General features: G+C 42.4%; 1 protein-coding gene across 1 annotated transcript in view; it reads right to left on the bottom strand.

The window, feature by feature from the left end:
• Nucleotides 1–15948, bottom strand: part of TMEM19 (transmembrane protein 19) — a 59495-nt gene that overhangs the window by 11359 nt on the left and 32188 nt on the right. The window contains exon 3 of the mRNA XM_034758908.1: nt 3050–3210. Within this exon, the coding sequence (XP_034614799.1) occupies nt 3050–3210 (161 nt within the window). The remainder of the gene's footprint in view (nt 1–3049; nt 3211–15948) is intronic.

Here is a 15948-nt window from a genome sequence, read left to right as displayed (position 1 = left end):
CCCGCTTGTCTGATCTCCACTGCAAGACCCCAGGCATGAATGCGAAGACCAAAAATTCGACCTTGTCCTGAGTGCGCATGTGATAGGTGCTGTGCATGGTCTTGTTCACAAAGACTATGTTCATTGTTCACAAAAAATTATCTTTGTGAGGAATTCACTCCCTTTTTTCCCATCCCACAGCTGCGACTGTCTCCCGACCTATCCTGGCATCCCCCTCGCAGAGGCTGGCGCAGATTAGGCGGAGAAAGAAAAGGACACAGGACGACATGTTCTCAGAACTTATGGGCTGCTCCCGAGCCGATGCGGCCCAGCAGACCCAGTGGAGGGAGAACATGTCGCAATACCAGCGAGCACACAGCGAACAGGAGGAGAGGTGGCGGCAGGGAGACCAGCAGGCGACTCAAATGCTGCTTGGTCTAATGAGGGAGCAAACAGACACGCTCCGGCGCCTTGTGGATGTTCTGCAGGACCAGAGGCAGGAGGACAGAGCCCCGCTGCAGTCTCTCTCTAACCGCCCTCCCCAGCCACAAACTCCCATACCCCCCTCACCCAAAGTCCCAAGAAGGAGGGGCAGGCTCTGTTGAAACAACCAGTCCACCACTGCGGACCACTCTAAGAGCAGGAGCCTGTCATTCCTCGAGTTTAGAAGTGTTCTTTCCATCACTATGCCCACTCCCCACCACAGTCTGCGTCCCAGTTTCAACACTTTACCGCGAAATCCGTAATACAGAAAACGGTGTTCATTAACAAAGTTCCATTTATTTTATTTTTAAACATGTGTTGGAAGGGGGGGGGGAAACGGGGTGAATGGGGTATGTAGCTGGAGAGGATAGTCAACAGTAAGTGGATAAAGAAATGGGGGCAGGTTCAGCTTCTCTTTAAACACACGTAATAGTCACAGGTTACCCTGCTCACTGAGGAACCTAGCTTTCAAAGCCTCCCAGATGCACATCACATCCCGCTGGGCTCTTCTAATCACACGGCTGTCTGGCTGGGCATAATCAGCAGCCAGGGTATTCGCCTCAACCTCCCACCCCGCCATAAAGGTCTCCCTCTTGCTCTCACAGAGATTGTGGAGCACACAGCAAGCTGCAATAACAATGGGGATATTGGTTTCGCTGAGATCAGAGCGAGTCATTAAGCTTTTCCATCTCCCTTTGAGACGTCCAAAAGCACACTCCACCACCATTCTGCACTTGCTCAGACAGTAGTTGAAGAGTTCTCTTTCAGTGTCCAGGGCGCCTGTATAGGGTTTCATGAGCCAGGGCATTAGCGGGTAGGCTGAGTCCCTGAGGATCACTATAGGCATCTCCACATCCCCAAGTTATTTTCTGGTCTGGGAAGTAAATACCTTCCTGCAGCCATCTAAACAGACCAGAGTTCCTGAAAACATGAGCGTCATGAACCTTGCCCGGCCATCCTACGTTGATGTTTGTAAAATGTCCCCTATAGTCCACCAGTGCTTGCAGCACCATTGAAAAGTAGCACTTTCAGTTAATGTACTGGCTGGCCTGGTGGTCCGGTCCCAGGATAGGGATGTGAGTTCCATCTATAGCCCCACCGCAGTTTGGGAATCCCATAGCGGCGAAGCCATCTATGATGACCTGGACGTTTCCAAGGGTCACTATCTTTGACAGCAGTAGCTCAACGATTGCGTTGGCTACTTGCATCACAGCAACCCCGACGGTAGATTTGCCGACGCCAAAGTGGTTCGCGACTGACCGGTAGCTGTCTGGTGTTGCAAGCTTCCAGAGGGCTATGGCCACTCGCTTCTGGACAGTCAGGGCTGCTCGCATCTGGGTGTCCTTGCGCTTCAGGGCAGGGGACAGCAACTCACAAAGTTCCAGGAAAGTTCCCTTCTGCATATGAAAGTTTCGCAGCCACTGTGATTCATCCCAGACCTGCAGCACTATGTGGTCCCACCAGTCCGTGCTTGTTTCCCGGGCCCAGAATCGCCATTCCACAGCATCAACATGACCCATTGCCACCATGATGTTCACGGCGCGGGGTCCCTTGCATTGTGATAGGTCTGTGCCACTCTCAGACTTCATGTCCTCACCACGCTGCCGTAGCCTCCTCGCACGATTTTTCAGCATCTGCCTCTGGAAAAGGTGGATGATAAGGTGCGAGGTGTTGACAACGGCCATAACTGCAGCGGTGGTCGCAGCGGGCTCCATGCTCGCAGTGCTGTGGCGTCCGCGCTGTCACTCACCAGAAAAGTGCGCGAACTGATTGCCCACCGGCGCTTTCAGGGAGGGAGGGCGGGAGTGACGGTTGGATGACGACAGTTTCCCAAAACCACCCTCGACACATTTTTTTCCCCAGCAGGCATTGGGGGCTCGACCCAGAATTCCAATGGGCAGCGGGGACTGCGGGAACTGTGGGATCGCTGCCCACAGTGCACCGCTTCCAATGTCGACGCTTGCCCCGTTAGTGTGGACTCACAAAGTCGAATTACTGTCCTTAGTGTGGATACACACGTTCGACTTTGTAATATTGATTCCACATATTCGATTTAAGTACAATCAAACTACTCTTGTAGTGTAGACATACCCTTAGATTGAGGGAATTGCTTTCCAGCAGCCTCCTTCCCCATACTCTTTTCACTCTTCTGGCTATGCATGGATGGAAAGAGACTGCAACCATCAGTCTCTCCACAAAGACTACAGATACTACAGAGTAAGATGGTGTATGTTATCTCATGTCTCATTGCCATTATTGTAGTGGATTTTATATCTAAAAACAGATTAATATATATATTGTACTGAAACTTAAAATAATTTTATATATTTAAATAAGTCTTATTGGCAATATTAATAGTGATTTGTAGTTACAGTAGCATAAACTGCTTGCTTAAACAAGTATAAATGACATTCAAATTAAACAACATGAAGCCATGACAGATATTGTATGCTTACACTTATATGTTAACGTTATTATTGAATTGAGAGTAGGAAGTCCTTAAAAGTGCACAGAAATGCAAAAATTAAGAAAGGCACATTAGTTTATATTTTAAATAGTTCACTTAATATTCCCAGAAAATACATACCCCCTAAAGCTCCGCTGTGATCCAGGCTCTTTTTCTTAAAGCCTCGTGAAGCAATCATTAGTGGAACCACAACTGAAAAAAGCCAACGCCATGGAGAAATAGGCCGTAAAGTACCTGAGGAGTTAAAGTAAGTATTAAATACAATGTTACGTACTGGCCTTCTGAAGGATAGAAAATGGTCAGAATAGTAATCTTTACTAATATGCATTTACATTCTGAACGAACAAATCAGACCTGCTTTATTTTCCTCACCCCTTTTACAGAGAAGAGAAATACTTTAACTCTCTTTTAGAACACCACATTGAAACGGACCATCATAGAGTTCCTTTTTTTTAGCATTCACATAAATTAATCCACATAAAGAGGAAGTATTCAGATTAGTAATAAAAACTTTACCACTCTGAAAAAGAACCAAACTGCAGGGAAATGACATTATTTTTAAATTTCTAAAAGGGAATTACAGACAGTGAAAATCAAAATTCAAAATGCAAAACTAACTGAAGCCTGATTTTAATTTTGGTAGAATGGATGATGTAATTATGATTTTACAGCAAATACATAAAGTCACTAATGGACGAATGACATTATGGGATCTTTTTCTTCCTAACTTCAGGTAAAGACATAAAAATATTTTGAAAATTTAAGTTTTCTAGGCTTTATATTATTTTATTACTTTTATGCAGAGATGGCAGGACTACATTTGAATAAATAAACTAATACACAGAAATCTTTTGAGTACCTTATATTCTGATTGGTTCTCTAGAACTATATGAAGAAGTTTTAACAATATATTTTATAGTACATTATGCAATGAATACGAATGATTTTGAAAAACATTTCACCTAACTAAAAATTGCTTTGACAAATAATCTTGGCAATTAATGAAGTATCCTGAAGACGGGTTAAAACAATTAAAATTAGAATTATTAATATCTAGATTAACATAATGTGGCAGAGGTAAACCAACATGGTTTATGTAAAGGAAATGTATGTCTCTGGAAACTCCTAAAATTCTTTGTATGTGTCAACACAAGAGTATATAAAAGAGAACACACAGATAAATTTAGCTGGACCTTCCAAGAGCCTTTGACATAGTCACATACAAAAAGATTATTAAAGGAATGAAATATTCATGGAGTGGGAAGTAAAGTCCTATAATGGTCATGGATCAGAAATTGTCTAGATATAAAACATGTAGTAAGAATAAATGGCCAATTTTAACTTTTCCACACAATATATATATGAACTTTCTATATAAGTATTCATTCATAGTCTATATTTATCTTCAAAACATTCATTTGTATTTGATCAACCTCTTATTATCTAGGAATTTATTTTCTTCAAATCCTGTGGTAACCCATACATTATAAAATCTACTTGATCTTAATATAAATCTATCATTTTTTCCACTGCAATGATTAATCATACTATTATTTGTCTATGCCAGTAATGTTGGGGATCTGTCCTTCTCCAAAAATGAGCTATCACACATCTGGCTGGAAACACTAATTGTGTTAGCAATGAATTTTTCCCCAAATAAATAACCTCCTTTGGACTATTACATATATAGAATCATTGTTGGTTTTGTGGTTGGCCTAATCTTGAAAATTCTAGCATTTTCCTTCAAAATACCATTACAGGGGGGTCCCCGGTATATGTCTCTCCATTATCCGTTGTTTCACCTATCCATCGCTCATCAACCTGTTCCAATTCATGTCGGTCCCAATCCGTGTATCCACCATTTGCAGTACTGTACTGTGTAAGTTGCAAATGAGAGATATGTCGATCGGGACCGACATGAATCAGAATACATTCCCCTACTGACAAGGGACGGATATGTGACAGATATATGTAGCCATGGTGGGCCGTGGCTCACCCACTTAACATCCAGGCCTACCCCCCATCGCCCCCAGCCCTGCTCCCACCCCAGCGCTTGCCCCACACCACCCGCCTGGCGCTTCAGCCAAGGAGCGGGGTTGGGGTACGGGGCTTGCCCAGCTCCGGTGCTTCAGCTGCGGAATGGTGTCAGGGGCTTGCCCCGCTCCGCTCACCCAGCCCTCCTGCCAGCGAGTGGGTCAGGCCACGGGGGCTTCCAAGCCCCTGACCTGCCTCCCTGGCTGGAACACCAGGCGGAGCAAAACAAGCCCCCACACACCGACCCCGCTCCCCGGCTGGAGTGCCAGGCGGAGCGGAGCAAGCCCTCGCTCCTCAATCCTGCTCGCCAGCAGGAGCACTGGGCAGAGCAGGGCAAGCCCCTGTGCCCTGCTCCCGCTCCCCGGCAGAAGCACCGGGTGGAGCGGGGCAAGCCTTGAGCGGAGCGGGTACGCACATTTTTACGAGGCCTCCCCCTTTTTCTGGCAGCCCCTGGCCAGAGCATCTATCACTCTCCCTCTCCCACAAGGCCAGATAGTGGGGGGAAGAGGTGGCCAAATCGCTCCTACCCCTCTACCCCCTGTCATAGCCCGCCCACCCAAGTGTCCCCCTCCTACCTATGCCACTGCTGTACCAGTGGGTCCCCGGTATACATTGTTTCGGTATCCATGGCCAGGGTGGATAAAAATCAATGCTTTTTTTTTTTTTAAATCAGATTTTTTTTGATAAAATGCTTTTTGAGGAAAAAAAACCCATCAAGATAGTTTTAAATAAGATACATTATAGCTCAAAGACATCTCATCATGGAATAGGGATTATAAATTCTAATTATATAGTATGAGACAATATATTCATGTAATGTTTAAGAAAAGTTTTGTAAATGAGTTTATGGATTAGGGACCCAACCTTACGGGGTTTCAGGAGCTTCTGTATAGTTTTAGCTTAATCTTTACCCAATGGGACTCAGTGCTCAGTCTAGCAGATATCATCAGAGATGCTTAGTTTTGCAGTTCTCAAACTGTGGATTTGTGTCTCCAGAGACAACATGCTTGTTAACAGCAAAAAATGTTTTAAAATAAATAAATAATTAGTATATAGAGGTGAGAAATAACAGACCTCAACCTTATTGTCCCTGTGCAAATTTGTGTACACAGAGTCAATCCCTTACCTCTCTCTAAAACTGCAAAGTTTCAAAACGTTCAATGAATAGAAGATTGTTTGGGGGCGGAATAGATCTGGACAAAGAGAAGAAGTCTGGAGATAAATGTGAGAAGCGAGGGACAGGCAGTAGAAACAAAAGTGAAACTGTTTGAGCAGCATATTCCAGAAGTCTTGAGATCTTTCTGAATGTAGACTTCATTGATTTGAGATCTACCATACCATTCTCTCACTGAAAGGGAAAATGGCAGCAGGCCGTAAAAAAGACCCAGTTTGGGAATATTTTAATGAAGTTCCTCTACCTGTGGGTAAGACAGGCATGTGTGCAAAATGCAAACAGTGCAACAAAGAAATGCAGGGCCTGGTTACCCGAAGGAAACAACATCATGAGAAGTGTTCCTTCTCAGGAGGAAGCTGCATTGAAGATGATGAAACGAATATGTCTGAACATGCAGGATCTTCAGGTTGGTAAACTTTTATTTCATACTTCTTTCTCAAGGACTGCCTGTCTTCCTTCTGCACTATTCTTGAATTCTCATGTTTGACCAAAAAATATAGTTTTTACTCTATGGTACTATCATTTTAGATGCAGTTGTGATAAAAAAAATAAACAGCTGAAATAGGCTGATCTTCCTTTTACAATTTCACCTTTAAAGTAGTATTGAGTGTCAGTAAATGCACTGAGTAATACTAAATGAGCAGTATGGTAATAATAAAGTAACTGCATTGACTTATTTTGTTTAGGAGAATCCATCCTCAACATACAGGATTCTGAAGACTATCCACCTTCAAGATCACCATCATTTTCTATCGTTTCAGAGTTATCTGCCCATGATAGTGTTTCAGTCACATTATGTATGTCACATAGCCACAGTATACCACCTGTAGCAAAAAAAAAAAAAAAATCTCCATCATCCAGAAACAACCATATGTAAGTTTGCGCTAAGATCCAGCAGATTACAAAAAGAGGTAACTGATGAAAAATTTGCCCCTTTTGTTTATGCAACAAACTCTCCTCTCCGTATGATTGAAAACCCATACTTCATTAACATGGTTCAGTCATTAAGACCAGGATACAGTCCACCCAACAGAGCAGATGTCGCAGGCAAATTGCTGGATAAAGTGTATGAAAGAGAAATTGAGCAGTGTGCAAAAGGTCTAGAGAGTAAAATTTTAACCTGAGTCTTGATGGGTGGAGTAATGTCCACAATGATCCTGTTGTACATGCTTGTGTGACAACAGAAGAAGGGAATGTCTTCCTTACAGAAACAATTGGTACATCAGGAAATGCACACACAGCAGAATACATACAAGAAGTAGCAGTAAAAACTATAACAAACTGTGAAAAAAAAGTCAAATGTCTAGTATGCACTCGGTCACAGATAATACTGCAAATTTATCCAAGATGAGAAGAAATTATTTAGAAGAGAGCAAAGAGTCCTAAACTAATAACATATGGTTACAGTGCTCATTTGATGCACCTCCTAGCCAAAGACTTCAGTGTTCCAGAAATAAAGGCTACTGTTGTTGAAATTGCAAAATACTTCTGTAACAACCATTTTGTAACAGCTGCTCTGAAAAAAGTGGGAGGAATCAAGCTAACTCTCCCACAAGACGTGCAATGGAACTCAGTAGTGGATTGTTATGAGCACTATATCAAGAACTGGCCTAATCTGATGACAGTTTGTGAACAAAATAGTGAAAAAACAGGTGGCACTGTCAGAGCCAAAGTTCTCAACATTGGGCTTAAGACAAATGGTGAACACATGCTGAGTACCCTGAAGCTTATTTCTGTAGCCTTGAACAAAATGCAGGGAAATAGCTGTTTATTGCTGACGCTGTTGAAATTTCGAAGGAACTGAGGAAGATCTTAAAAAGAGAAGTATGCAATGACAGAGTTAAATTACAAGCATTAAAAAAAACGAATGGGACAAGCACTATCTCCAGCTCATTTTCTTGCAAATATTCTCAATACTCGGTACCAGGGTCAAACCTTAACTGCTGAAGAAGAGGAGTTGGCTATTACATGGACATCCAGCAATCATCCCTCTAAGAGGGTGGTGAAGCACTGGAATGGGTTACCTAGGGAGGTGGTGGAATCTGCTTCCTTAGGGGTTTTTAAGGTCAGGCTTGACAAAGCTGGGATGATTTAGTTGGGGATTAGTCCTGCTTTGGGCAGGGGGTTGGACTAGATGACCTCCTGAGGTCCCTTCCAACCCTGATATTCTATGATTCTATTCCATGATAATGCCAACTATAATAAACTTCAGAGGTAAGGGTGAACCATTCAATTAATATATGTTTGCTGATGATGTTTTAAAGAAAGTAACACCAGTGAACTGGTGGAAGTTACTTAAGCACTTGGATTCAGAGACTGTTGAAATGATAATCTCACTTTTAACAGCAGCAACTTCTTCTGCTTCTGTAGAAAGAATATTTTCTTCCTTTGGACTAATTCATTCCAAATTGAGAAATCATTTGGGACCTGAAAAAGCAGGAACGCTTGGTTTTCTTTTCCAGATTGTGAACAAACAGAAAAATGAAGGTGAAGATGACTGAGTTAGCTGCAGAAGCCAATATTTTAAGTTTCTCATGTTGACCTGGCTGACAGGCGATTTAATTTTTGTTGTTTTTTTTTTAAATATTTCATTTAACTATTTTAGTTAACAACTATTTTAACAAAAACAAGCCTGATTTTAAAAAACTGAATATTTAACTAAATTCAAAAATTCATGTGCTTGTTTTGTTAAAATATTATATGTTTGCTGCTGAGGAAAAAAATCCAGAATACATAATGTTGTTGTTTTAGTTAAATAAAGCAATTTAAATATCTGTCTGGTGATGTTCTCCTCCTAATACAGCCTGGCAAGAAAATCCTCCAAATATTAGTGGTTAACCTGTTGAATTGGAAATAGTTCACCACCCAATGACTTCATAAATATCTGCTTCAATTACCTTTGGTAAATGAAATAATCAATCATTCATTCATTTTCTGGTATAGCTGTAAAACTAATCTGAAAAGCTTTCAAAATAAATCATTTTAAAAATGTATAGTGTGTACCTTCTAAAAATGAAACCTACATCTATCTCTGAGTTGTGAAGAATATGTATTAAGGTTATAACAACCAAGAAGAATGCACTTTTAGGTAGAAATCCTTGATTAAATCGAGTCTTCCTGACTAGTGATTTAAATCAATTTGATTTAAATCAAATTTACCTTGTCCATGGTCCTTTTCAAGAACACAACCCTGATTTATACCAGGGACCTGCTGTATCTTAGGACTCCCCCACCAGACATGCACCCTCCATACCCTTTCCAGCACTTAAGACTCCCTTTTGTATATATTTTCCTTACTTTCAAGATACCTCAGTAACAATTCATTATATAAAGCAAAGATCAGGCCCTTCAAGTTGGTCTTTCCCATAATCAATGTTTTTATTCTCATTACTGGTCTCCTGAAACTCAGGCTTTCTACATGGGATTAGTGCTTTAGTTGCAAATAAGACAAAACTGATATATTAATATTCCCCATGAGCTGATACAAACTTGGGATGCCGCTTGTGTAGGGAAAGCCCCTGGCAGGCCGGGCCAGTTTGTTTACCTGCCCCGTCCGCAAATTCTGCTGTTTGTGGCTCCCACTGGCCGCGGTTCGCTGCTCCCGTTGGCCTGGAGCAGCGAACCACGGCCAGTGGGAGCCGTGATCGGCAGAATTTGCGGACAGAGCAGGTAAACAAACCGGCCCGGCGAGGCTTTCCCTACACAAGCGGCGTCCCAAGTTTGGGAAAGACTGTAAAAACCAACATGCTACATTTATCTTTAAAATTCTGTTATTCAATTTCCACCCAGTGTTTACTGGCACAATGATACCAGGCTAACAGTGATCTTAATTGAGCCACCAAATAATATTTTAGTGAATTTAGTACTGCCAATCATCCTTCTAGACTAGGTCTATATGAATTTTCTTCTTTACTCTTGGGAACTTATTGTCACATACAATTTAATAATTATTGTTTACATTTCTTTGAGTTCTTTTTGATACCCATACTGTTAGGGCCTGAGATAGGATATTAATTTTTGACAACATAAACCCAAGCCAAGATAAATATAGTTTTTCCCAATCCAACTCATTTTTCAGTTTTAAAATAATGGGAGGAAAATTAATTTCGTATAGCTGGCTAGGAAAAGTATTGACTACTAAGAACCGTATTTGTTTAGATCACACAAACTCAAATGTATCTTGCAGCTGCTTAATTACAGATTACTACAGCCCTGTATTTAATATTTCATATTTAGTATAATTGATAGACAACTGAATTCAGTAATTTATTTTAGAATGTAAATCCTAGATTGTACAGATTAGTAACCATTAACATCACATTGCTGACATACAGCACTATTTTATGTTCCATTTTAATTGGAATAGGTTACGCTATAATTCTAACATATTTTTGTGCCGGGGCTCCATAAATAGGGCAAACAATGGAGACACAAGAAAATTTGTTTGGCTCCTCTTTGTAGTTGAAATACTTTGAAGTGTACTACATCGACTTTTATCCTAGCAGCTGGAAAGTCATAATACATTTATTCAAGTCTTCATACTGCTTCCAAAACCCATCTTTGATCATGTTTTTAAAATAAATCACACTACTTTATCAAAGGCCTTCTTAGTGGCTAAGGATAGCAGTAGACTTTCTTTCTTTTTTTATTTTGCAGGCAGTGAAAGACATGGACAAATATTAGCTCAATATCCTTGGAATAAGCAATGGCCAGGGACTAACAAAAAGTGATTTAAAAATTAAAACAAACATAATATATTCTTGGTAGGATTTTTAAAAAGGATTAGACATTTATTATTCCCATTTATACAAATAATGAGAACATCCACAGTTGCAAAAGGATAAAAAATAAAGAATGTAAACCCTCATGCTTCAGAACATAAACAACCACTAACTGAGAAGTGATAGAAAGAAACTTCCTGGTGAGGGAGATTATCTTATAATTTGCAATTTCCTCTGGAACATCTGGTACTGGCTACTATCAACAACAAGATACTGGACTAGATCCTGTCCGGCAATTTCTGTTCTTTTCTCAAATGGTACATTAAGATATATTTTTATATATATTTTTGAGAACTTTCATTATGCGTTCTGTATGCCTGCACTGTTTGAGAAGCAGTACCTACAACAGAACAATCAGTATCTCTAAAGTTTGTTTTTATGCCATCTGAACTGTCTTACATTTATGAACTTTTTTTTAACATAGTGGAGAATATAGAAGTACTCAGTTCACACAAAATCACATTACAGGTTATAGCAAAATCACATTCGAAGGTTCCAATGACCAGCTCTTCTTTTCCCCGTTGTTAAGAAATGCATTCTCATTATCATTGCAAATATTTCATCTGACAGGCGTCTTTTCATAAGGCATTGTGACTTGTGTGGACACTCAGATTTATTTATACTTCAGGTTGAATAGTACATGAGGGTTTTTTTTGTTTGTTTTTAATCAGCAATGATGAACTTCTTTTTTCACTTTACCTTTCAGATCAAAAACTCCTATCAAATTAAACACACGACATTATTACTACTCAAACTTTTGGCCATAGGTTTACTTGCACCGCAGCACAAATACGAATATAGAATATTTCATTGCTTAATTTTGCTGTTTCTTTGTTTGGGCATCAAAGTGTTAATTTCAGAAGAATTAGCTCTGGCCATGGGGGCTGAAGCCGAAGAAGTCAAGGAAGAAGTCTGTTAAAGTCACAGAATCCGTGACCTCTGTGACAAGGATGTTAAGAAAGCTCAAAAGTCTACTCTTGGATACTAGAGAAGGAAAGAAATTACTCCTAGTCCTATCAGATCAATTACTGTGTAACACTGTCTGATAGATTACCTTGATGATCACAAAGGAAAAATACTATATGGGGTAACAGTATTATCACTAACCAAAGTAACTCAATATGAAAAGCATAAATACAATGCATTTAAGCTAATTTTTCAAAATATTCAAATCATTGCCCATGGCAGACGAATGTTGACCAGTTAATTTACAAAAAGGATCAACTTGTACCCATTCAGCCAAACGTGTTTTTCTACAGTGACTACAAACATTTTATTGAAACTGAATCCATTAACAGTATTTAGCTACAGCACCCTGATATTCAGTCAGGATACAACCTCTGATAAGGATACTAGATTAGCAGCAATGTACCAGCAACCTTCATATTCTCTTATTACTGTTTTGTTTTGATATTAAATTGGAAATCCAAATTCCATCTTAAACAGAGTCAAAAAAATTGAAGTATGATAGGGAATCATGTTGCTAGTATAGCATGATACTATGAAGCAATTTCATAGTTAAGAATCAAGAGATTTGGCTTTTTTTTGAAATGCAACATTTAAAATTTTACTCATCAAAACTTGGCATTTAAAGTTTTGGGTCTCAGTCCTGCAAGAACTACTGCATGGACATAGGTATTTTTAGTAAAAGTCACTAGCAGGTCACAGGCAATAAACAAAAATTCACAGAAGTCTGCGACTTGTCCCTGACTTTGTTAGTCCCAGCCCAAGGGCTCCAGGGCTGCTGCTTTGGCCACGGTGGCTGAAACCAAAGAAGTCACAGAGGTCCGGTAATGTCATGGAATCTGTGACAAAATTGTATCCTTAATCATGACCTTTGACATCAGCTCTTAACATGAGAAAAAGCAGTGCTTGATCAGCAGAGCTCAAAGCTCTGCAGATGCAGGGGTTCCTGATCCCCAAGGGCTCAGGGGTATTAGAGCAGGCACATTCTTCAGTGATGTATCTGAAACCTGGCATGACATCAGTAGAGTAGCTAGGGGAGGTGCAGGGGAAGCAGCTGCTTCCCCTTAGCACATTTTCCAAAAGCGGTGCCTTAATTAGGAGTTACCATGGCGCCAGTGGGCAGGGCCCACATTCCATTCTGAAGCTTGGTCTGCCGGGCCGCTGCTGGGCTCCTGCAAGCAATGGGGGGCAGCACGGCTGGAAGAGCCATTGGGGGCGGGGGAGGGGCAGGCACAGCCAGAGGATCGAGGGGGCCACTCCTCGGCCACCATGCCCCACGCTCAGAGCGGCCCCAACATCATCATGGCCGCCTGCGGCGGCTCAGGGCTCGGCGGCCAAGCGCTCCCTGCCCCTGGCTAATGCGGCAGCAGCAGCATCTCCCGGCAGCGGCTCACGGCCCATTATACAGGCAGAGGGGCAGGGTAGGGACCGACCGTCCGCTCCCTGCTCACGTCACGTCCGAGATTCCAGCCCACTGTGTGCAGGGATTGCCCCGGGGCAAGGGTGCAAAGCGGTTACAGCGCAGCCCCGCCCTTCGGGCCGCCACCGTGACCCCATCCCCCTGCATCACGCCCCTCTCCGCCCGTTTGCTTGGCCCCGCACCCCTGCGCAGACCCTCTAGCTACTGGTTACATTCCAACTGCCTGAAGCTTCCCGTGCGCCTCTCCCTCCCTCTCCCGCAGCAGCCGCCCGGTGCGGTGTCATGGCTTTCTCCGAGGTCACTCAGCAGCTGGTGAGTCCTGCCCGGGGGCACGTGAAACTTTCTCGCCTCTTCTCTCCTCTCCCCCCCCACCCCGACTGCACCCTGTAAACTTCCTCAGCTGGGCCGGGCTGTGCCCAGCCCCCTCCCCCTGGACCGAGCCCCTCCAAGGGGGAGGGGGCACAGCATAGCTGCAGCACAGTGTGGCCGGAGGAGCCCCGCCAAGGGGGAGAGAGAGGGATAGTGTGGCCGAAGGAGCCAGCCAAGGGAGGGGGGCATGGAGTGGCCAGAGGAGTAGCCAAGGGGGGCGTGGCCAGAGGAGGAGCCAAGGGAGGGCGCCTTTTTTATGTTTTCTCCCCCTGCACTTAGAACCTGGCTACGCCACTGCATGACATGAGTAATTAACATATGGAGGGAGGCCTTACTTCTTGGGAGGATAAAATTAGAGAAGCAAACAGATCATTATGCTGAAGTAAACAGGTCAGTAGGCTAAAAAGACAATGTCTGGGCCAGCTACAAAAAGAGGGAGAACAGCCACTGAACCATTTACTAACAATGGACAAGATAAGTTAGGACTGTAAAAAGAGGAGGATAAAAGTGCACAATGCATGGTCAGGGCAGGCTGCAGAAGGACTGGTTCTTGCAAAATAACCAGTCCAATACAAAAATGTATGATGCAATGTATAGTCAATGTAACGTGTAAATATATATAAATGAAGAGGTTTTTGTGTAACTTTGGATGTGTGGTATGCCCTATACCCACGGCCCCTACCCTTGAGTCTGATCAACTCTACATAGGTTTGCTATATGCCAAGTAAAGGAACTTGAATGATGAAATATGGAGTCAAACGACGTTTTTGGATTCCAGAGAACTGAACGAGGTGTTCACCCACAACTGGACAAATTGTTCTGGATAAGTAGGGCCTTTCATTTTTGGCTTTTATTGTATTTAATTTTGCCTGGGAATCCATGAAATGAATCTGCCATGGGCAATGATTTGAATATTTTGAAAAATTAGCTTAAATGCCCTGTATTACTATAACAACAAAAACAGGTGAAAATTGGTGGAAAAAGCTATTAATTTTTCTGGGTAAATACTGGGGTTTATTTTGATGGATGGAAGGACAGGGGGGAAAAGTATTCAGTAGATTAATGCTTTGATGAATGGAATTCAATGTGATTTGCTGCAGAACTAAAACAGAACTCAAACATATTGAGTTTACCAAAACAATACATCTCTAAACCCAAAATAAAACTTTTTATTTGAATAAAGTTTACTGTTTAGACTTAGAACTATTAGCCTATAAATATTTATATTTAATAACTGGGCCACGCCATTTGCAGCGACACACTTAACTTCATCCTTTTCTCCTGTTTTTGTTTTTTTTGCCAACTTTTGAATACTTCCTTGTGTTCTGAAATGTATTCTGATACAGATTTTCATTTTCTTCCCATTTTAGAGGGAGATCTTTAAACCGTTATCTGCTAACAGCTTTAAATATGTATGTGGTGGGTGTGAGATTCATCAGTACGTTCAGATGCGCACGCACTTCAGAGCTTATGTGCATGCCTACTGTTTGTATCCTCTAAACCAGAGGTTCTCTTACTGTGGTCCGCAAGCTCCATTCAGGTGGTCCACCGATAGTTCCCTCTAAGGTGCAAGCCTGGGCGGCCACACACAAGAGAATGAAGGGCCACCCACTTAATTTAGTGGAGCTATGCCTGTGTGGCTCCACTAATTAGGTGCCTGGACCTGGAGAAGACACACATGTAAGGTGAGGTGGTGGCTTTGGGGGGAATAAGGGGTAGGTGGGAGGGGCAGTAGGGTGAGAAGAGGGGGTAGGTGGAATTTGGGACATGCATGGCTGTGGCAGCCAGAGAAAGCGGAGACTGCCCTCCTTCTCAGCCTCAACTCTGTGGCGTGGGAGAGACCCCCCCTCCTTCCCAGCCCCAGTTCTGGGGCTGCCAGAGTGGGGGAGAGAGGGAGAGACCCTTCTCCTTCCCAGCCCCAGCTTGGGGGCTGCCACAGCCGGGGAGAGAGAGCACATCCATTGCATTAGAAAGGTAAGACTACTGATATTAAAATATGAATGTGCGCTTTTATTTGTAGAACAAAAAAACATTAATTATTATTAAGGTGGGTTTTTTTAATATAGTGTTTTTATCCAAAGCGGTTTACAATAGTTAGCTAATGGCACAAACAACATTTGGAAAGATCATTAAGTGGTCCACCCAGACACTCAGCTCGTGGTCCCTGGAAAAAAAAGTTTGAGAACCATTGTTCTAGACCAGGGGTTCCCAAACTTGGTTCGCGGCTTGTCCAGGGTAAGCTCCTGACGGGCCCGCGAGATGCTTTGTTTACCTG

This window comes from Trachemys scripta, chromosome 1, assembly GCF_013100865.1.
Source record: "Trachemys scripta elegans isolate TJP31775 chromosome 1, CAS_Tse_1.0, whole genome shotgun sequence".
Lineage (NCBI taxonomy): Eukaryota > Metazoa > Chordata > Testudines > Emydidae > Trachemys > Trachemys scripta.
Note: the sequence above shows the minus strand (reverse complement) of the source record. Positions and strands in the feature narration are given on the sequence as shown.